Source organism: Geotrypetes seraphini, chromosome 1 (assembly GCF_902459505.1).
Source record: "Geotrypetes seraphini chromosome 1, aGeoSer1.1, whole genome shotgun sequence".
Taxonomy (NCBI): Eukaryota; Metazoa; Chordata; class Amphibia; order Gymnophiona; family Dermophiidae; genus Geotrypetes; species Geotrypetes seraphini.
In genome coordinates, this window is record NC_047084.1 from 276,143,998 (window position 1) to 276,166,209 (window position 22,212).

General features: G+C 41.8%; 1 protein-coding gene across 5 annotated transcripts in view; it reads left to right on the forward strand.

The window, feature by feature from the left end:
• THNSL2 (threonine synthase like 2) overlaps positions 1-19,074 on the forward strand; it is a 54,759-nt gene extending 35,685 nt beyond the window's left edge. For all 5 annotated transcript variants that reach the window (XM_033952237.1, XM_033952229.1, XM_033952247.1 and 2 more), the window contains exons 8-10: positions 5,339-5,464; positions 12,543-12,694; positions 18,664-19,074. In XM_033952237.1, the coding sequence (XP_033808128.1) occupies positions 5,339-5,464; positions 12,543-12,694; positions 18,664-18,865 (480 nt within the window). In that variant the 3' untranslated portion in view covers positions 18,866-19,074. The remainder of the gene's footprint in view (positions 1-5,338; positions 5,465-12,542; positions 12,695-18,663) is intronic.
• Positions 19,075-22,212: the final 3,138 nt, after the last annotated feature.

Here is a 22,212-nt window from a genome sequence, read left to right on the forward strand (position 1 = left end):
AAAACATGTGCGGCAGACCGTGGCCTGTGTTTTTTATGCCTAAATCTGGGCATGAATAATTACCTGAAAATTGTCCCCCTTAGGTGTGGTTTAAAGGAATAAATTGTTCAACAACATGTATACACTTCTCCCTCCGTATTCGCTGTGATAAGGGGATTAACAGAACCGCAAATAGCTTTTTCATATGTTATTTGCTGTTTTCTATTAAAAACCATCATGAATATGGTGAAACCACGAATAACATGGTGGGAGACCTGGCTTGTTCCTGAAGGAGAGGCAAAACATGGTGGAGAAAGTGCTGGGAATCACTGATTTTCTCTGTAAACGCTTGGAATCAGCAATTTCTCTATGCAAGCTAAAAACCGCAAATAATCGAAACCATGATTGCTGAAACTGCAAATACAGAGGGAGAAGTGTACTATCATCTGTAAAATTCCAGGGTGATCTGCATAACTAGGTGTGGCAGAAAAGCCACCTGTAAATCTCAAAGAGTTATTTCCCTTGGAAATTTTCAAAGGGAAAGTATCTGGAGGCTTTCCATCTGCCTATACAGTTTTGAAACTTACTCCCAGAAGAAAACACAGAGAAATTCTTCCCTACTATATTCTGACAATTCTTTCCTACTAGTTCTGACAATTCATTGTTGGGCCATGTCCAGGAACTTCCATTAAATATACAGGCCCCATGTAGGTATGTACTAGTAGTTGCCAGCTCTTGGTCAGCTATGGTGGGGAAGGGTGGGGGGGGGAAAGGAAAACATGGACTGCTAAAAGTCAGTATCCAGAAGCTAGGCATGATAATCAGTGCACGCTACGTGGCATGGTTAAGACAGAGTTTTTTTGTGGCAAGTTACATAACTGCTGACTCCTCAGTTCCACCCCAGTTCCATAAGTGGGCAGGAGCCTCTCTTGCATGCTTAAATCACTTTGAATATTTGCTCCCTTGAGTATACTTATAACAAAAAATAACCATATAAGTTATTTAGAAACTTGGAATGGCATATTAGATTCTTATTTCATAGTTATATATAGACCACAACATTTAAAATTTGGCTACTCCTTTCCCATAATGAGGAAATCCTTGTCTATTTCAATATGTCTATAAGTTTGTATATATATAACTCCTACCTTCAGACATACCTTTTTCAGGTATGATACTTATTAATCTTATAGTCTTTGCTATTCACTTTAGATCAAAAATTTAAGGGCCATCTATAATGAACTTTCTACTCTCCTCTTCCCACCATATAGGAAATGAGACAAAAATGTTTACTATTGATGTTTGTCTGTATATATTTTTAGAGATTTACTCCCTCTTCTACGAAACTGCGCTAACAGTTTTTAGCACAGAGAGCTGCGCTGAATGGCCCTCGCTGCTCCCAACACTCATGGAGTTCCTATGAGCATCGGGAGCAGTGCGGGCCATTCAGCACGGCTTCCCGCGCTAGAAACTGCTAGCGTGGTTTCGTAGAAGAGGGGGTTAAGAACATAAGAACTGCCATCTCCGGATCAGACCTTCGGTCCATCAAGTCCGGCGAACCGCACACGCGGAGGCCCAGCCAGGGGTACACCTGGCGTAATTCTAGTCACCCATATCCCTCTATGCCTCTCGTAAGGAGATGTGCATCTAGTTTGCTTTTGAATGCTAGAATGGTGGATTCCGCAACAACCTCCTCCGAGAGAGCATTCCAGGTGTCCACCACCCGCTGCGGGAAGCAGAATTTCCTGATATTTGTCCTGGACTTGTCCCCCCTCAGCTTCAGTCCACGTCCTCTTGTCCATGTCACATTGGACATTGTAAATAATTTTTTTTCCTGCTCTATTTGTCGATTCCTTCCAGTATTTTGAAAGTCTCGATCATATCCTCTCGCAGTCTCCTTTTCTCAAGGGAGAACAATCCCAGTCTCTTAAGTCGTTCCTCATATTCCAAGTTCTCTATACCTTTTATTAGCTTTGTTGCTTGTCTCTGCACCCTCTCCAGCAGTTTTATGTCCTTTTTTAAGTTGGGAGACCAATGTTGGACACAGTATTCCAAGTGTGGACTGACCATTGCTCTGTAAAGCGGCATTATAACTTTCTCCGATCTACTCGTGATTCCTTTCTTTATCATGCCTAACATTTTATTCACTTTCTTTGCTTCCGCCGCGCATTGTGCTGTCAGTTTCAGGGTCCTATCTATCAGTACACCCAGGTCGTTTTCTTGTTCGCTCTTACCCAGAGTTGCATCTGACATTCTATACTCGTGTTCCTTGTTCTTTCTGTATTACTTTATACTTTTCCACATTAAACTTCATCTGCCATTTCTCTGCCCATTTCTCTAACTGACACAAGTCACTCTGGAGTTTCTCGCTGTCCTTCTGCGATCTGATTGCCCGGCATAGCTTTGTGTCGCCTGCAAACTTGATGATCTCACTGGATGTTCCTTCTTCTAGGTCATTGATGAAAATATTAAATAAGATGGGCCCAAGTACCGAGCCCTGGGGTACACCGCTAGTCACTTTCTCCCAGATGCAGAGAAAGTTTTGGATTGATGTATCTGGCTGATATATAACAAAGTTTTTTACAAGGAAGAGAATATCACTGATTTATCCAAGGTGATACAGTTAGTTCACCCTTTATACCTTGTGTCCAAAAAAGGTTTCAATGTCAGTCTTTAAACCCTCAGAGACGCCACCAGAAGATCACATTATCATATCTTCTGGCTTTACGCACCTAAACGTCATTGGGTCAATATATGGTGTGTATCAATTTCTAATTTGTTTTGTTGTTTTTTTTAAAACAATAAATAGTTTTAAAGAATATTTTATATAAATTGAATACTTAGCTCAACTGGTGGTTGGTGGTTAGCAAGGGATTAATGAGCCAACATGTTTCACCCGTAGAGGGGGTTTCCTCAGGGCTACTATCCCTTTGAAATACCAATTTTTTCACGACATGACCACCCAATCTTAAAAAGACTTAGATTGGGTGGTCATGTCGTGAAAAAATTGGTATTTCAAAGGGATAGTAGCCCTGAGGAAACCCCCTCTACGGGTGAAACATGTTGGCTCATTAATCCCTTGCTAACCACCAACCACCAGTTGAGCTAAGTATTCAATTTATATAAAATATTCTTTAAAACTATTTATTGTTTAAAAAAAAAACAACAAAACAAATTAGAAATTGATACACACCATATATTGACCCAATGACGATTAGATGCATAAAGCCAGAAGATATGATAATATGATCTTCTGGTGGCGTCTCTGAGGGTTTAAAGACTGACATTGAAACCTTTTTTGGACACAAGGTATAAAGGGTGAACTAACTGTATCACCTTAGATAAATCAGAGAAAGTTTTGGAGGCATATGCCAAAAAGGTCAAGGATATTTTCCTTATAATACACATAAAAAAACTAGACATCAAGCTAAAAATAAAAGAAAAATTCCTTTTTTATTGTTAGTGCTAACAAAGATCATAATGCAAGAAAATATCTATCAATTATAATTGCAGTTAGCGAAGAGCATTACTTGCTAGGAAGTATCTCAGTCTCCTATTTGGCGCTTCTTTTCTAGAAAAAAGGATGCCGGTGCTTTCATTCAGAGTTGCCCTTACAGTATCCACGTTACCTGCAATCAGAAATAGAATGCATGAAAATGCAGCATTAAAAATATTAGAGCCCTCCTTAGAATAGCCAAATAAATAAGACTGTTATATAGACACTACGGGCTCCTTTTACTAAGCTGCGTTAGCGTTTTTAGCGCACGCAACATTTTAGCGCGTGCTAAACCCACGCTACATGGCTAGAACTGACGCCAGCTCAATGCTGGCGTTAGCGTCTAGCGCGTGCGGCAATTTAGCGCATGCTATTCTGCGCGTTAATGCCCCAACGCAGCTTAGTAAAAGGAGCCCTACATGTTAGCAAAATCTCTTGCTTCAGCTACATATGTACAACACGGACAGACCTTCAACTAATACAAAATAAGGGCTCACAAAGAAACAGATAAAACCTGAAAATGGAAACCCTAAAAAGTCAGACTTTAAGCAGTTCAACACTAGAGAAAACCAGAAGTGCATTTCTATCTATACTGAGCAAAATGCAAAGATGCAAGAAATGAATATCTTCAATATTGATACGTATATGCCAATTAGAGAATGACATGGGGACAAATTTTTCCCCGTCCCCATGGAAACTCATTTTCCCGTCCATGCGAGTTCTTTTCCTGTCCCTGCCCCATTCCTACAAGCTCCATCCTCATCCTGCACAAGCTTCAAACATTTTAAAATCATAAATGTTGGAGGCTTGTGTGGTTAAAGCAGAGCTTACAGGAATGGGACAGGCATATGGACAGCGAAAAAACTCACAGAGACAGGATGGGGACATTGAGTTACTGTGGGGACAGGGACAAATTTGTCCCCGTATCATTCTCTAAAATTGCCAATCTCTAAAAACTGATATTTTCTTTTCTATTTTTGTTGTCTATTTTATCCTGGGTTGTTTTTTTCCCCCTCTTCTCCCAAGCCCTTGTTAGAGTCTCCTTTCAGTTTTTTATTGCTCTCTCTCAATCTGCCTTCCCTTCTGTCACTTACACTCTACCCAGTCTACTCCCCCTCTTTCAGCACTTCTCTAACCACATTCCCACCCTCTCATTCCCTTCAGAGTCCTGCCCCTTTCCTTTTTCACCCCTCCACTGCACTTTTATCCATTTCTTCGACTTCTTACCCTTTCTCCAGTCTTCTAGGTCATTCACGTCTTTCTTAACCTTCCTCACTCTTCAACCCTTTTTATCTAACTATTTGTTCAATCTTTAATATACCTTCTTCTTGGCAATGCCATTTGAGATAGTATACTATTTCACAGTACAAAAAGTCATCACAAACCACATAAGAACAATACAAATATAACATCTACCCACTAAATCTCACCTTCACTTATACTTCTAGTCTATCAAACACAGTACAAACACCTTCTCATACCAAGTTTCCACTATTCACTCAAAGCCCTGCTAATTCTCCACATCCCTTTTCCTTTCTACATGTGCTTGGTGTACCCCCTTCCTTCTACTTTTATCTCCAAGTCCTCAGTGATTTTCATTTCTAATCCCATATTGCTTCATTCTTTCCCCAAGCACTTGCCTTCCAGCAATTTCCAATCTCCAATTCTTATTTCTCTGCCTTCTTTCCTCTTCCTTTCAATCCATTTGTGTCCCTACTTCCCTTGACACCCCCAATCTGTTTGCTCTTTCTCTTCCACGCTCTGTTGCTTTTTTCCCAGGCTACTACCTCGAACACCTTTGTCAGAGTGGGGGTTTTTCTGTCTTATTCTTGCAGTGCAAAACAATTTGTTCCCTCTCTGCAGGAGCCTTACAACATGGAGAGAATTTTCTGGCTGGTAACAAACTCGGACAGCAGTTTGGTGAAAAACCTGATGGAGGAGTTTCAGAAGAACAAGGCATGCAAACTGCCTGACGAACTACATGCCAAGGTCTCTGATATTACGATTTCATTTGGTGAAGTGGTTGCCAAATTCTTATGAGTGTTGACTTTTTACAGTTATTATTTTTTGTATACAAAAAAGTTAGATCAAGCTCCATTCCTTTTCATCCCATTAGACTTGACTTCTTTACATGGCTACTTCTCTCAAAAGTTGCATTCCTGGCTTTATGAAATTAGTGTGGATAGAACTAAGGGCTATAATTCACTAAGCAAACCGATTGTGAACCAATCGGTTTCTGACCCCTTTGAGACCCGATTTCCCTCCGACCCGATTCACTAACCTCTGTCCCAATCATCCTCCGATCCGCGCATGCAACTGAGGGGAAATGGCATTCAAAGTAGGAAGGGCCACGATTCACTATCAAAAAGCAGGCACACTGATTGGGCTGGCCGATCCAAAAACAAGCAACTGCTCAGTACCAGTTGCTTGTGTAAAAATCCTGCTCTCTGCCCCGATTCTCCTGCTCCTGTCAGCCCTGATCTCCTGCTTCTCTCTGCTCTGATCTGCTCTGGCCGCCCTGCCCTTGCCCCAAATCTCTCCTGCTGCCGCGATTCTCCTGCCCTTCCCCGCACTGCGAGCCCTCGGTTTTAACCCATGGCTCGCAAAGAAAAAAACCCAGTAAAGTAAAGTAAACAGTAGTAAGTAAAAAAAGAAAAAAACCTCTGATCGAAGAACCAGCGCATGCACAGACCATCTACAGTCAAGGAAGATGATCTTCACATGCTCAATGATCGCTCTCCAGCGATCTGTGCGGTTGGTGGGGGGGCGTGCCAACGATCGCCCCCATTTACATGCAGGCCTTTAGTGAATTCGTTGGCCTGCCTGCAATTGTACACAGATCGGACACGGCTCTCAGGTTAGTGAATCTAGCCCTAAATTCTCTGTTTCCTCCATTACCATATTGTTCATCCCTTTCCCCAACCTTTTTATTTTTATTGTGATCTGCTGATTTCCTCTTTCCTCAATTGTATTTTATGTTTTGTTTAACTTTTTTGTTTCCTACCCTAATTTTTCTAATTTGTTTATTTAAAATTTTTTTTTATTGTAAACTGTTTAAATTTACCTCCTGGTTTTATATTTGCGGTATATTAAATAAATTGAACTTGAACTAGACTGACCAGCAGATGGAATCAGAGAAGCTGAACTTTTCAAAGATGTTACTGGTATAAGGAGTGGTGCAGCTTGGAACGCATCAGTATTTCTCTGTTTTCAGAAGATGGTGCAGCTTGGATTGATGCTGCAGAATTCTTTGCGAGAGGCCTGACTCCCTGGGACACAGTCTGCGACCTGCATTCCTGTGACTGAGTCCCTGGCAAGAGCTCTCGGGGATCAACCTGCAGATCTTTGCCTTGATAGGAGCTTGGGGGAATTTTTCTTCCTAGTTCCAGCTTCAGCTCATAGTCCTTGGGTTGGTGCAACTGGTCTAGCTATGATTGCGTAGGGCCCATGTCCACAGAGATGAGTAGACCCTTTCCCCACACCCTCTATTCCTCTGTTGTCAGACAGTTGTAATTAAGCACACACCTGCAAATAGAGAAGGCACGGCCAGGAAAGAAGATCGATCCCTTTTAAAAATAGAAACAAGGAGAAAGGAGAAGTAGTGTAACTGCAGGGCAGAAACATTTGGGGGAATCCCTGGCCAGGAGTCAGTATCAAAGGCCATGGAGAGGAAGAGGCTTGCTGTGATTTAGGGCCAGAACAAGCTGGGTGGTCACCACTGTGGCTTATGTGGGAGCCAGTGTGCAAATAACAAGATTGGTAACTTCGGATCAGATTGTGATAGGGGAGTGTCTACTGTGGTAGTTTACTACTACCGTGTTTCCCTGAAAATAAGACCTACCCCGAAAATAAGCCCTAGACCGTAGATTAGCTTACAGTAGCACTCCCCCCCTGCCTCCACCTCGCCGCACAGCCAAACCCCCGCTGACCCATCTTTTCATATCTCCCATCCAAACCTCACCGACCCTCCGACCATGAGACCTACAAAAGAGCAGCATTGGCAGCACTGGCAGCACTCTAAACAGGCTGCTTCGTGGCCTTCTTCCACCGGGGCATTCCCTCTGTGACATCACTGATGATGTCATCAACAACGCAGCACGCAGAAGGCCCCGGCGGGAGAAGGTCGTGAAGCAGCCTGTTAAGAGTGCTGCCAACGCTGCTCTTTGCAGGGAGGTATGTAGGTCTCGTGGTCATTTGGGAGGGAGAGATTGAAGGATGGGAAGGTCAGCAAGGGTTCAGCTGCGCAGCAGGGGGGATGATCAAAGGTTTTGCTGCATGGAAGGGAGGGAAAGAAGCTGGGCAAGGGTTTTGCTGCACAAGGGATGGGAGGGAGGGATAGAAAGATGCTGTGCACAGTGCAAGTGTTCTGCTACACAGTGGGATTGGAGGGAGGGAGGGATAGAAAGATGTTGCAGAGGGAAGGCACAAGGGTATAGGTGAGATGGGAGGAAAGGTGCTGCACATGTGGGGAAGAGAAAGGAAAGAGGAAGAATTGTGATGGAGGAGAGGAAGGGAGAGATGATCATTGTACATGAAAAAAATTCAGACTTACCCCGAAAATAACACCTATTGCATTTTTTGGGCCCAAAATTAATATAAGACACTGTCTTATTTTCAGGGAAACACAGTACTACTACTACTATTACTACTACTACTATGCATTATTTCTATACAGCTCCAGGAAGCTGCTGGAGCCAGTTCCTATACCAGTGTCGGTGTTTGGAAGAGCTCTGAATTACGCAGGAACAAGTGTGGAGGAGCCTTTATTGTTAGCAACATAGCCTTTTTTGCACTGGACTGCATGGCTCATGCACAGTAGTCATAACTACAGAGTCAGTGGGTAGAGATTTTGCTGGCATGTGGGGACTTTATTGGGAACCCCAGAGACCTCCATGGGGTTTTGGCGCCTCTCTGTGCATATCTTGACTGACTGAGTCCAGAAGACGCTGGTCAGTCTGTAGGACCAGACCCTGTGGACCTCAAGTAAAGGTCAGGAGGACAAGCAGGCTCCAGATGCCCTTCCAGAAGACCTGTCACCTAGTAAATTGGCCCAGCACTATCAGAAAAAGCTTGGAGGGCATGCAGATTCCAAATTGCTGTGTCCATCTAGGATTAAGACGGGGACTGTGATGAGGACAACAGAGGGGCATTCCCCCATTGCAGTCTCCCCAGAACTAGGGGAGCTTGCCATTGAGGAAGCGGGTGAATCACTAGTCATCAGGCTGTTTCTCCAGGAGGAATTGTAGTCCCTTATTGAGCAGATGGTCTCAGCACTTTGCATATCCAATTTCATGCAAGAGGAAGCGGTGAATAGGGATTCTATTTTGAAAAGCTTGTGCAGGCCATCTGGAACTAATCTCCACAAATCTCTTTCTTGGATGATCTTGGCAGAGTGGGAGGCTCCAGAGTTGGTACTCACAAAGATGTGTCCTCTTCCATGTGAAGAATTGGCGAGGCTATTCCATGTCCCAAAGGTGGATATCTTTGTGATGGTAGTTCCTAAGAAAACTTCCATTCTGGTGGATGGAGGGTTGACTCTGAAGGACTCCCAAGACAAGAAGAAGAAATTTCCCCTCAAGTAGGCATTTGACTCCATGCACTGAGGGTCCAGACGGCAGTCTGTGACAACTACTGACATGGGCTGAGCTGTACTGAATTCAGCAGTTACTAGAATCCTGAAGGCAGAGCAGCTGAAGTTGGGTGCAACCTTCTGGAAGATGTTCTTTATGACTTCATCTGTATTAACTCTCAGTTTGTGGTCCTTGTTGTGATGACCTGCAGATGGCTGTGCAGTTGGACAATGGATTCAGCCTCTGTCGTCCAGAGCAAGAGATAAAGTGGCATCAGCAGTGAACAATGAAGTACTGGACTGGGGTAATTATGAATTAAACAAAAGATGGCAGTATGGCAGTATGGCAGTGGGGAGCTGCCTTTTGGCAGATATTCTCTATGGATTCATCCACATTAACTCTCAGTCTTTAGCTTTGGCTATGTGGATTTGGCTTCTAAGACATGTCTGAGCAAGCTTCCCTTTGGGGGGGATTGTTGTTCAGAGAGATTCTGAAGAAGATGGTCAACAATCTGGTGATTTCAGGCTGCAGCAGCTTCCTGAAGAAATGGTTGGGGAGTTTTCTAGCAGGTCCCATCTGAAAGAATTTTTCTTAAGCAGGGTAGCTTGCTCAGACATGTCTTAGAAGCCAAATCAACATAGCCAAAGCTAAAGACTGAGAGTTAATGTGGATTAATCCATAGAGAATATCTGCCAAAAGGCAGCTCCCCACTGCCATACTGCCATCTTTTTGTTTAATTCATAATTATTCCAGTCCAGTACTTCATTGTAGCTTTTTTCTCCTGAAGTAATGAAAACACATGGAGCTTGAAGTAATGGAAAATACAAGGAGCTTGAAGACAAGAGATGGAAGAGAACCCTCACCTTCCTTTACTTCCAGAGGTGTCCAGTGAGGCTGAATGGGCTCTTTCCTCAAAGGTGCTGGTGAGAGGTTGACTTTGCCTATTCTCCCGAGGGTGGGCCTTCATTTCTAACCAATGAGTCCTCGAAGTGGTTCAGCGGCAAAATACTCTAGAGTTCAAAAAGCCCATTTCAGACATATTTGTGGTGCTGCCCTGCAGTTCAGCTGCCAAGCCAAAATCTATCAATGACAGCGATTACTCCAGTTAGAAGCTACTGAACTGGTTCCCTTGCAGGAACAGGGATAAGACAGCTACTCCATTTAATTTTTTGTTCCAAAGAAATGGGAAATGGTCCATTCCATTTTGAACCTTAAGAGGATCAGTACCTCCCCTGAATCCCACATTTCTACATGGAGACACTGATTCAGTTATTTAATTGGTCAGGAGAGTTCTATATCTGCTTGGATTTGTCTGAAGCACATGTGCACATTGCTATCAGGGATGAACACAAACACTTCCTGCAGTTTGGTATGCTGGGCTGACATTTTCAGTTCAGGGCATTTCTCTTTGTGGTAGGTGGCAGCAATGTTTCTTTGCAGGGATGGGATATGGGTCCACCCTTACTTGTATAAAAAGCTTACCTGCACCAACTAAGGTGGATTTGCAGGGAGACATGTTTTTTGATTAAGATTGTGAATGACTCAGAGTGCATTCTTAACCAGAAAGTGATGTTGGACAGTCTCTGGGTGCATTCAGCAAGGGCTTGTGTGTACATTGTTGTTCTGGACTGGTCTAGAATGATGAAAAGAAGGTGAAATTTGTTCTTACCTGCTAATTTCCTGTTCTTTATTTGAAAAATGAGCACAAGACAGAGGGCAATAAAGAAATGCCATAAGCCATAGTCCAGGTCCTACCCAGAAAGACTGGCTTTTGGCAGTTCTCTCTTACCCTCTGTCTTGTGCTCATTTTTCAAATAAAGAAATAAAATTGTTGGTATGTTTATAGAGGTTCCTTGTGGGATTTTTGGACTGGGCTGTATGTTTTCTGTGTGTATCAACATTGATGTTAGCATACAGATAAGTTCCAGTCTGCACTACTCCTAGAAGTCATGGTGGCCATTTTGAAAAAGGAGCAATAATGGGCAGGAGCAAGTGGGCCTGCCTGCAGGATTCCACCAGACAACCGGGGATAAAAAATTAGGCCTTGGGAATCTATAGGGGTGGGAGTGGGTTGGAGGGGCTTGGTTTGAAGCTTACTGACTTTGGCTCAGATTCTGTAAATCGACCGGCACCTAGAAAAATAGTGCCAGCTGCGTGTCAATCACATTTAGATGCCATTTACAAAATCATGCATAGTGGTGCCAATGTAAAAAATTAGGTGCTATAAATGTAGGTCAGGGTTTTAAAGGCCTACATTTCAGGTGTCCAAGATTTTGGAGAATTGCGCTTAGTGGCACCTAAGTCACACTCTGCCCATAAAAATGCCCACTTAGGCGTTAGGCACTGCTAAGCGCCATGAGATGGGCTCCTACCTTTATAGAATTGGGTAGGCGCCTATCGCTCAATTAAATTTTGTTTTTCAATTATTGACGCTATTACGGGGATTATGTTAAGTGCCTAACTTTAGCTTGTGGCTTTGTAAGGGAAGGAGAGGGGATTGGATTGGGCGAGGGAACCTGCTTGTACTTACATGGGTCCTAGCTGATATTCAGTATCTTATAGGAGTCCTGGCTGAATATTGGCCAGGACCTGCCTAAGCTCCGGTGGCTTCTATATGCCAAATTAGCCATTGATATTCTGTGCTGGTGCCCAGACATGGCCCAAATTGAATATCTGGGGCTCATTCTTCCTTTGGTAGTCGGCATTTAAAAGATGTTGCTGTCATGGGCTGAATATTGACCGGTATATTTATGGGAGAAAGGAGAAGTGGAGAAGGGTCACCTCTATAGTGCAACATGGGCACAAACCCAGTTGGCGTTGGGTGGGGGGAGAGGTGTTGGGCAAGAAGATTGTTCTGGAAACAAAAACATACAGTAAAAACATTTTTAGGTATATTAAAAGCAAGAAGTCGAGAAGAGAATCAGTTGGACCATTAGACGACTGAAGGATCAAAGGGGTTCTCAAGGAAGACAAAGCCATAGCAGAGAGATTAAATGAATTCTTTGCTTTGGTCTTCACCGAGGAAGACGGGGAGTTACTGGTGCCTAAAAAAAAGGCCGCTGATCATGTGTCAATCATGCTACGGTGCCTTTTCTGAAATTGTGGCTATGTGAAAGGAAGGCACCAAAATGTAGGCCAGGGTTTTAAAGGCCTACAATTCCGGTGCTTACCTTTCATAAGAATTGTGCCTTCTGGCATTAACCACACCTGCAGTTGGTGAGATAACGGTGGCCTTTCAGGAGGCGCCTTTAGGTGCCTTCATTTTTAAAAAAAATTATGTTTTAATTGGTTTTTAATGGACACAACCAATTAGTGTGCTGATTAAATCAATTAAGTTAGGCAGCGTTAGGGCCTACAGAATCGGTCCCAAAGTGAGTCCAGAGAGCCCCTTGCTCTACTTGGGGGGGGCAATGCAATTGCTTAGTCTGCTGATGCCTAGCACCAGCTGTACTGGGCTGTCGTATTCACTTTTCATTATTGTATTCCTTCCACTCCAGATTGCTGAACTATTAATTTCATACTCGATATCAGATGAAGGTATCATTCAGACAATGAAGCGCTGTTGGGTAGATAATCATTACCTGCTGTGCCCTCACTCTGCTGTGGCTGTATTTTACCATTTTATGATGTCTGACTGCCATCAGAACAGGTAAGGGTGAAAGTAGAGGTTACTGCAAGCAGTAGTAACAGATTCTTCCTTTTACTTCAATATTTTTCCATATGTACTTTGAGAAGAAAATTCTAAAATGTATCATGTCTTGTTTACTCTTTCCAAAAATACTGGGACTGGGGGGCATGCGATGAAGCTACTAAGTAATCGATTTAAAACAAATCGGAGAAACTATTTCTTCACACAATGTGTAGTTAAACTCTAGAATTTGTTGCCGGAGAATATGGTGAAATCAGTTAGCTTAGCAGGGTTTAAAAAAGGTTTAGATAATTTCCTAAAAGAGAAGTCCATAGGCCATTATTGAGATGGCTTGGGGAAATCCACTGATTATTCCTAGGATAAGCAGTATAAAATCAGTTTTACTTCTTGGGATCCAGCTAGGTACTTGGGAATCTGGGTTAGCCACTGTTGGAAACAGGATACTGGGCTTAATGGACCTTCGGTCTGTCCTAGTATGGCAGTTCTTATTTTATTGTGTTATGTTATGATTTTGTATATTTTTTTGTAACCTGCGTAGGTTTAAGAAAGCTATAAGCTTGTTAAATAAATATAAGATCCATCAATGCACTCTAGTGTTCTACGATTGAATGGAAACATAGTAACATAGCAAACAATGGCATATTTTAAAAAAACCAAACAAATTGGTCCATTGCATAGGTGCTTCAATATAGGTACCCAGAATAATTGGACTTTGAGCCCACTCGTATTTTAAAAGAACACTCGCATGTGTAAAGTCAACATCTATGTGCCTATATTTAAGTGTGTTTGCATCCACGCCTTGTCATTAGTGCACTCTTCTTTTCAAAGACAGGGCCAAGTGCTTACTTCTCTTCCAATACATATACAGTACAAGCCCAAATATCCGGACTGCTCAGGGATTGGGTCAGTCTGGATTTTTGGATTTTCTGGATTCTCAGGCAGTACCTTTAAAACTCAGCATCTTTCTTTCTCTTTTCCCCATTCAGTGTTTTCTCTCGCTCTTTCTCTCTCTGTTTCTTCTCCATCCAGCTGCCTCTGCACTCTGCAGCTTAAGAAAATGCCAGAGCCCATAGGAGGGGGCCCAGGTCCCCAAGGCCCCCCTCCCATAGCTTGGTCCTCTCCATGCATGGTCCCGCATCTCTCTCTCCCTTCCTGGCCCTGCCCGCGGCTATCTCTCTCATCCTCCAGACCAACCCTCAGTGTACCTTTTCAGTAAGCAAGTTTGCCATGCTGCAGTGCCAGCGGCAGACTTACAGGCTGCCTCCAACCTGCACTGGGCCTTTCCCTCTAACCCATCCTACCCCTTCTGATGCAACTTCCTGTGAGTAAGTCTGCTGCTGGCGCTACAGCATGGAAGACATGCTTACTGAAAATGCACACCGTAGATTGGGATGGGGAATTAGAGAGAGCCAAGAAGTGAGGAAAAGATGGCAAAACCGTGCAGGGGAATGGAGAAGGTGTAAATCTGTGCAGCACTTGTCTGGATTCTCAGGCAGTCCAAATTTCTGGCATCTGGATTGTTGGACTTGTACTTTAGCTGGAATTCCCCTTCCTGTTGTACATTTGGTAACAATCTTAGATATAGTCATTGATTCAAGGTTAACTTTTACTGCATACATTTCCAAAGTTGTTCAGAATGTTTTTCCAAATTGCGTTTGTTTCGTCCCATCCGACCATTACTTGATCGCACTGCTTGTCATTAGTTCCCTAGATTACTGTAATGCTCTTTTGTATGGCCATCGAGTAATAGATCTTGGATGATTGCAACTTATGCAAAATATTGCTATTAAACTACTCACTGGTCCTAGGAAATGTGCCCCACCACTTTGGGAGACTCACTGGCTTCCAGTTATTCACAGAACCACTTTTAAAAATTTGACTCTGATACATAAGATTTACTACAGCACTCAACCCTTATATTTCTCTCGGTTAATAATATACCATCTCATACTCTCAGATCTTGGCATCAAGTTATGCTTCCATCTGTCAGGCAAATTGTATTCAACTCTATCAGATTATAATGTAAGCTCTACTGAGTAGGGACTGTCTCTTGAATGTTTTAATGTACAGCGCTGCGTACATCTAGCAGCGCTATAGAAATGATAAGTAGCAGTAGTAGTAGAACCATCGTTTTTAGGGTTACAGAGCCGACTTTACACCTTATTTTTTTTTTTAATTTCTTTATTCTGTTTTGCATATTACAAGTGTACCAGAGAAAGTCATATGAACTTATAGATACACACTTGATTTTCCTATATGTAACACTTTAAGTACAACATATCCTTCTTATATTCATATTCTATAATATCTTGAATATTATGTAATACATCTAATATGTAAAACAATTATAATTAACATAAAAACCCCTCCCAATCCCTCCCTACCCATTTCAGAAAATCCAACCTAATACATCAAAAATATTAATTAATTCATACATATTATAAGATGAATAAAATAATGCCCACCCACATCCCCTCTTAACAAATATCTTATTATGGGAAAATGTTATCAGTCATTACAAAAATCTGTTAATGGTCCCCAGATCTTCTGAAATTTACCAAAATAACCTTTCTGTGTTGCTATTGTGCGTTCCATTTTATATATATGACTTTACACCTTAGATGAAAAACATCCCTTATTAAATTTAAGGCCCAGTTAAAAACTTATCTGTTTCAAGATGTTTTCCCTGGAAGTGGCTACCACACGTTATGCTACTAGGCAAAGAAAGGATTTTGAATTCTGACAGACCTACACTCACTTCTTTTTATTTTCTTCTACACAATTGTTAAGTTTATACATCTCTTCTTCCTTTAATATCTATCATATTTTTATAGGTATAAAGCTGCTTAGAAGGTTTTACACCTAGGAGGGTATAAAAAATAAACCTGAACATTCCATTAGTTGAATATGTTAATTTTGGACCTGCCTATACTCTGACTCTGTGAACATCCCCTAGTAAGGGGGGCGGATTGCCATGGGTACCTCGCCTCCTTTCTGCCCCCCCTATGTACCTCTTTAAATGTTCACCAGTGTGAGCAGCATCTTTCACTTGCTGCTTGTGCCAGTCTTGGCTCCCTTTTGACATCACTTCCTGGCCGTGGGACCAGGATGTGACGTCAGAAGGGTACTGAGGCCGGCACGAGCAGCAGGTGGAAGATGCTGCTCACACCGGTGAACGTTTAAAGAGGTATGTGGGGGTAAGGGGGCACCCAAGTGGCAAGAAAGAGTGTGTGTGTGGTGGGAGAGGGGGTGCAAGGCATGGCGATGCCACGGGCCACTGTCCTGAGTGCCAACCTCCCTCGCTATGTCACTGCTTCTTGCTTCTACATATTAAGTCAGTTGTGTGTGTAAGTTATAGATACTGCTGAACATGCGACTGGTGCTTGTGTGCATAACAGTCAGGCGTGTAAGTGCTAATATTCTACAACTTAGGTGCACAATTGTCTCCCAGCTTTTGGCGACCTGTAACAGAATGAGGGGGACAATGCTTGGTTTCTCTCTTTTTGCTATTTAGGAATCTTCTGAAAGCGTAAGAAATCAAAAATTCTTTGACTGCATAATGATGAAATCGTCACACTTTTTGTTAATGCATAGACATATTAGGCCATTTTCCAAAAATTACTCTAGCTTAGGTTAAATAGAGCCTATTTGTGTTCATTCACTGCAGTTGAGCTGATTTAACTACTCCTGGATGAAGAATCAAGCTGTTTTAGTTGTGTGATTTTTAAAATATTTTTCATTTAATATGAGTGTCAGATTCATTACAGTATATACATTGCTCTCCAGTTCCTATCTTTCTATTATTATGGAGTAAATTTGAAACCATGGTCTAAATGTATTAAATATGGAGCTGCCATTAGAATTTCAGGATAAAGATACTTAATTATATAGCATGGGGAAAGGTATAAGAAGATTTTGATGTGTTTGAATATCCCTTGAAGCACCATTGGGTTTATTATTGTAAAGTGGAAACAGTTTGGCACCATCAGGATGCTCCCTTGACAAAGTTTTCTTCAAATGCAGTAACTGGGGTTAAGGATACTTCCGGATGAAGATCACTAACTCTGGTTAAAAAAAAAAACTATAGAGATTCCTGTCCAACAATGGGAAAAATAGTATTTGTATTTTAATTGTACTGATTTGTTTGTAATGTCTTGTCTTATAAGTTGATTGCATATTTGTTTTATTGTGAGTGTATTTGGTTGTAATTTGCTTTGGTATATTTATAAATAAATAGATGATAATAATAATGACAATACTTTCAAAACTTTCTAAAATCCAGGCCTCACTGTTATTCCTCCCTTGTCATGCCTGGTTTAGTTGTCTGGGGAGTGCAGTACAAACTCTTTACTCTTACTCTTCCTGCATTCTGCTTCTGTTTATTCATCATAGCTTAATCTACTGCTTCCTGACTTGTCTCTCTCCTCTCCTGCTTGCCGTGCTCCTTCTTTTTATGCCCCCCCCCCCCCCCACATCCTTGTTCTATGTCAGGTTCTTTGCATTCTACAGTCTATCCAAGAGCACCATCTGTAGGCCTCTCTATGTATTTCCTGATTCATTTTTCCTTTGCTCCTGGCCAGAGTCAAGAAGATTCAGGATGAGATAAGACTTTGAAATGAGAAAATAAAACAAATCTTCACTGCCAGTGCAAGACTTGACTGCCATGCTAGCATAGAGGCACATTTTACTCCCAGATGAAAATCCTGACACAAGTGCATAATTGCATGTGTTTTTAATCCCATTCAGGTCTGGTTAGGGTTACCAAATGTCTGGGTTTCCCCAGACATGCCCTTGGGTGGCTTTTAAAAATATATCTCTTTTGTCCAGTTTTCGCATTTTGGGGGAATGGCGGCGTCAGGTAAGGTTCTGGAGAGACTTGGACGGCTTAAAAATAGCCAAAAAGCAAATAACCGAATCTACGGATACTGAAACTACGGATTCGGAAGGAGAAGTGTATTGCTGTTGTAGTGCTCACTGCCTTTTCCTAGTTGTGACTCATGGATTACTACTAAAAATGTTTTTTTTCATATAGAGGAGAGGGTGTTTAAAAATGATTGGCCCTGGGTATCAAATATGCTAGGTATGCCACTGATGGATAGACTCGGAGTTCCAGACCCTATGCTGCAACAGTCAGCATCAATGGTTATCACAGATGCACAGCACGCACCAGTAGAGGTCAGCTCAGGTCACGTCGATAACCATATCTTCTGGTGCTTGCTGTGTGGCAAGGAAAAAGAGCCTCCTTTTTCCTACAGTCTTTTGCACTGCGTGTAGCTGGCAGTCACCAAGGCCCGAGGAGAGAAGGAAAGATTCAAGAGACCAGCTGGGATACGGGAGGGTCTTACTGCATGGACAATGCAGGTGGACCAGTGTTCTACTGCCTAAGTTAACCTGAAGTTGGGACAAAATAAAATAATGCTCTCTGTCCTAAGTTTAGGGGCAACCGAAAGGAGGATGTATCAGGAAGTTCCTCCCAATTGCTTGTTCCCTGGGAAACAAAAAAAGAAAAGGCTATGAGTTGACTACCAGGTCCTGAAGAAATAAATTCCAATGGAATGGATGCAATGGATTTAAGACAAATAGAGGATTTTTTTTTGTGGGGGGGGAGGGGATTTGACCATCTGTAACTTGTGCTCTGCATGTGTTACTGAGACCTCTGTTGTTATCAGCTCAAGAGTTGGTCCACTCCATTCAGTATTTTATAGTCTCACAACTGAAAGTCTGATATATCATGGGCGCAGCACAAGAAAGGATGGGGGTGCCATGGAGGGCAAGTTGCATGGAATGAAACTATAGCTTGTTCCAAACCTAACTGCAAACAGCAGGCAACCGCCTAGGCGCGGGGCAAGGGGTGGGATCATATGTCCTCTTTCTTTGGCTTCACAAATATGGTAACCCTAGGTCTGGTGCCTGAGTGTAGGGGATCTGATGCTTACCCAGCATAACACTTTCCTGCTTTCTCCCCCAAGACCCAGGTGCTGTCTGGCTCCTGCTTCAGCAGCAAAGTTCCAGAATGCTCTGCTGAGAGCTGACCTGACTCCCCAAATTCCTCCAGAGATAAAGGCTTTAGAAGTGATGGAGACGAGATTCACCTTGCTCAAGAAAGAAGATGACTGGGAGCTAATATTGAGAGACAAGATAGAGGATATCCATCTGCAGAGAAATGTCTAGCTACAGACTCACATTGTGCAATAGCTAATCAGGACTGACACTTAAAGAGAATTAACAGCCTATGACAACCACAGCATGAAAAACGTACTAGATGCTCTGGTATTAATGATGTAATGTGATTAATTTCAGATTATAACACAAACGTGTGTCCAGTGATGACGATGTCTGTTTTCATCAGACAGAATGTACAAGATGTAAGCTATGTTTATTGTATCAAATATAAATGCAGTTAACGTTACCACCCTTCAAACAAGCCTAAGGACCCGACGCCTTCTTCAGGGGTCCAGGGTTAGTAAGGTTTGAATTTAACCGCAATATGAATTGATAGTAAACATAGGCCTGTACGAATCTGGAATTAATCGCCTATGTTTACAATCAATTCATATTGCGGTTAAATTCAAACCTTACTAACCCTGGACCCCTGAAGAAGGCGTGTTTACCGAAACACGGACCGTGTCGGGTCCTTAGGTTTGTTAGAAGGGTGGTAACATTAACCGCATTTATATTTGATACAATAAACATAGCCTGCGTCTTGTACATTCTATCTGCAGTTTTTTTCTTGTTGTCCTATTTCCACTGCAGTCTTTGTTGGATTTTTTTCCTTGTTTTTTGTTGATGTCTGTTTTCATGACAGACACTTAAGAAATCAATGCTGCGCAGGCTCCAGGACAGCCACAGTATCTTAATCCAGAGAATGCATTGTGTCTTTCATTCAGTTATGTCTCTAGTGATGATTTAAAAAAAAAAAACAACTCCCTTAAGATTCATGAGTATACACAGAAGCCATTTGTACTAAAGTTCATACAGTATTGTCTTTTATAAACTCAAGAATCAGCCTAGCGTGGGGAGAGTGTGGCGCGGTGGTTAAAGATAATGGGTTCAAACCCTGAGATAGTGGGTTCAAACCCACAATGCTCCTTGTTACCCTGGGCAAGTCACTTACCCCCTCTTTTACGAATGCATAGCGCGGGTTTTAGCGCCAGCAGGAGCGGTAACTGCTCCGATGCTTATAGAATTCCTATGAGCGTCAGAGCAGTTACTGCCGCTGCCCCATGTACATTAGATGGATTGTGAGCCAGCCAGGACAGACAGGGAAAAATGCTTGAGTACCTGAGTAAATTCATATAAACCATTCTGAGCTCCCCTGGGAGAACAGTATAGAAAATTGAATAAATAAACAATAGAGAGGTAAGCAGAAGGTAAAAACATAAGAATAGCCTTACTGGGTCAGACCAATGATCCATCAAGCCCAGTAGCCTGTTCTCACGGTGGCCAATCCAAAACCCAAGGTATAGCAATAGTCCATGCTACCGATACAGGGCAAGCAGTGGCATGAATGTATATACAGTCCATTAGACCTATGCCTAGTGTGGTAAAACTTTTGTGGCAGATGACTTTTTGTGCACTACTTTCCCAGAGACTATCAAACCCATCACATCTCCTACCTCTTATAGCCAAGATCTGCCATCATCTTTCCCACTGCAAACCTCATTATTATGCTGTTATCAGAATGCAGTGGAATAATCCTGTGCCCTATATTCACAGGCCATACTATCCACATGGAAACTTGGAGGGGCTGAAGATACCTTATGTGCACAGGACTGCAGGCTGACCTGGTCCGCTCACATGGTACCCTATGATAAACCACTTGCACTGTAGCTCTGAGATCTGGTAACTGGGGAGGAAGAGGATTACAGCAGGTCAAGGCTGGAGAGTTAGGTTATAGAATTTGAGGTCCATTGGGGGAGGGGGGAGAGGTCTATAGGCACTGTGTGGTAAGAATTTGGAAGGTTAAGATGTAATGTAATGTAATTTATTTCTTATATACCGCTACATCCGTTAGGTTCTAAGCGGTTTACAGAAAATATACATTAAGATTAGAAATAAGAAAGGTACTTGAAAAATTCCCTTACTGTCCCGATGTCTGTTAGGAGTGTGAAATATATGGGGAAATCAAAATTATGAGATACAGAGATCTTCAGATGTAGGAGGTAGGGAGTTATCAAAAGCCTGGAATGGTGAACAGTTATACTGTCTGGTTGTTGGTTCATGGAAATTAATAAAGATGGATATTAATGAGTGTTGTAAAAATTAGCAAAGACTGATAAATAAGAACAGTGACAGTGATAAAAGTTACAGGGACGGGGATAAATTTGTCGCCATGCCATTCTCTAAGTTCATCCCTTCAAGTGGCAGCTAAATAAGAGCATATAGAGAGTGTGTGTTGAATAGTTGTTGTTGGGTTTTTTTTTTTTTAAATAATGGTATAATGAAGATTACAGAACTAGATTTGCTATTGTCAATTTTAGGGGCAGAGTTTTTGTGGTAGAAAATGATTTTTTTTGTATATTTAATAATACTTAGGGCTCTTTTTAACGAAGGTGCACTAGCATTTTTAGCGCACGCACTGGATTAGCTGAAAAACTACCGCTTGCGCAAGAGGAGGCGGTAGCGGCTAGTGCACGCTATTCCGCGGTTAAGGCCCTAACGCACCTTCGTAAAAGGAGCCCTTAAACTACCATTTTTTTCTCCCTAATGAGAGTACAGGGAATAGATTTAGCATTCTGGCATTTGGATGCAAACTGAAACTGAACGAATACTGGTAAATTTAGAATATTATTTTTGATATATATTTGATTTTATTATATTTTTGTTGCACAATATATATACATTTTGTCAAACTCTGAGACAAATTACTATCAAACACGCAAAATAAAATCATAAACAATATTTAAGACTTCTTTTTTTTTTTTTTTTTTGTGTTGTTTTTTTTTTAATTTCAATAATTTTATTGAATATTATAAATAATATACAAAAAGCAGTTCAAGTACATAAAGATTGAATAAAAAAATAGTGATGTATAAACAAGAGAAACCATAATTGCATTCATTTGCATATAACAGACTAGTAAGAAGAATTCAAAGTATTTGAAACTGCTAAGAAAAGAAATAGAAAGGATTGAGAAGCAGAGATGATGAAATAAAAGAAAAAAAAAAAAAAGAGAGATAGAGAAAGAGAGAGAGTGAGAGAGTGGCAGAAGTGTCTACGAGGCAGAGTGAACATATGAATCTAAGTATGACCAAGGTGATTTATTTCGCACCAAATTTGTAGAGAAACGGGATATCATGGTTGGCCAGATTTGGATGGGCTGAAGTTGGGCTTTGATGGCAGCTCCAGTAAGTTGGGTAACAAGGCCATGGCCAGGCACACTTCAACAATCTCTGCCCTGGAAATGGCAAGGTCAAATCAAGATCAAATTTGCATATGTAATATCACATCATATGATCCAACATTATCTAGAGAATTTTATAAATGATGCCCAAAGTTAGGCATTAATAAAGCACCCA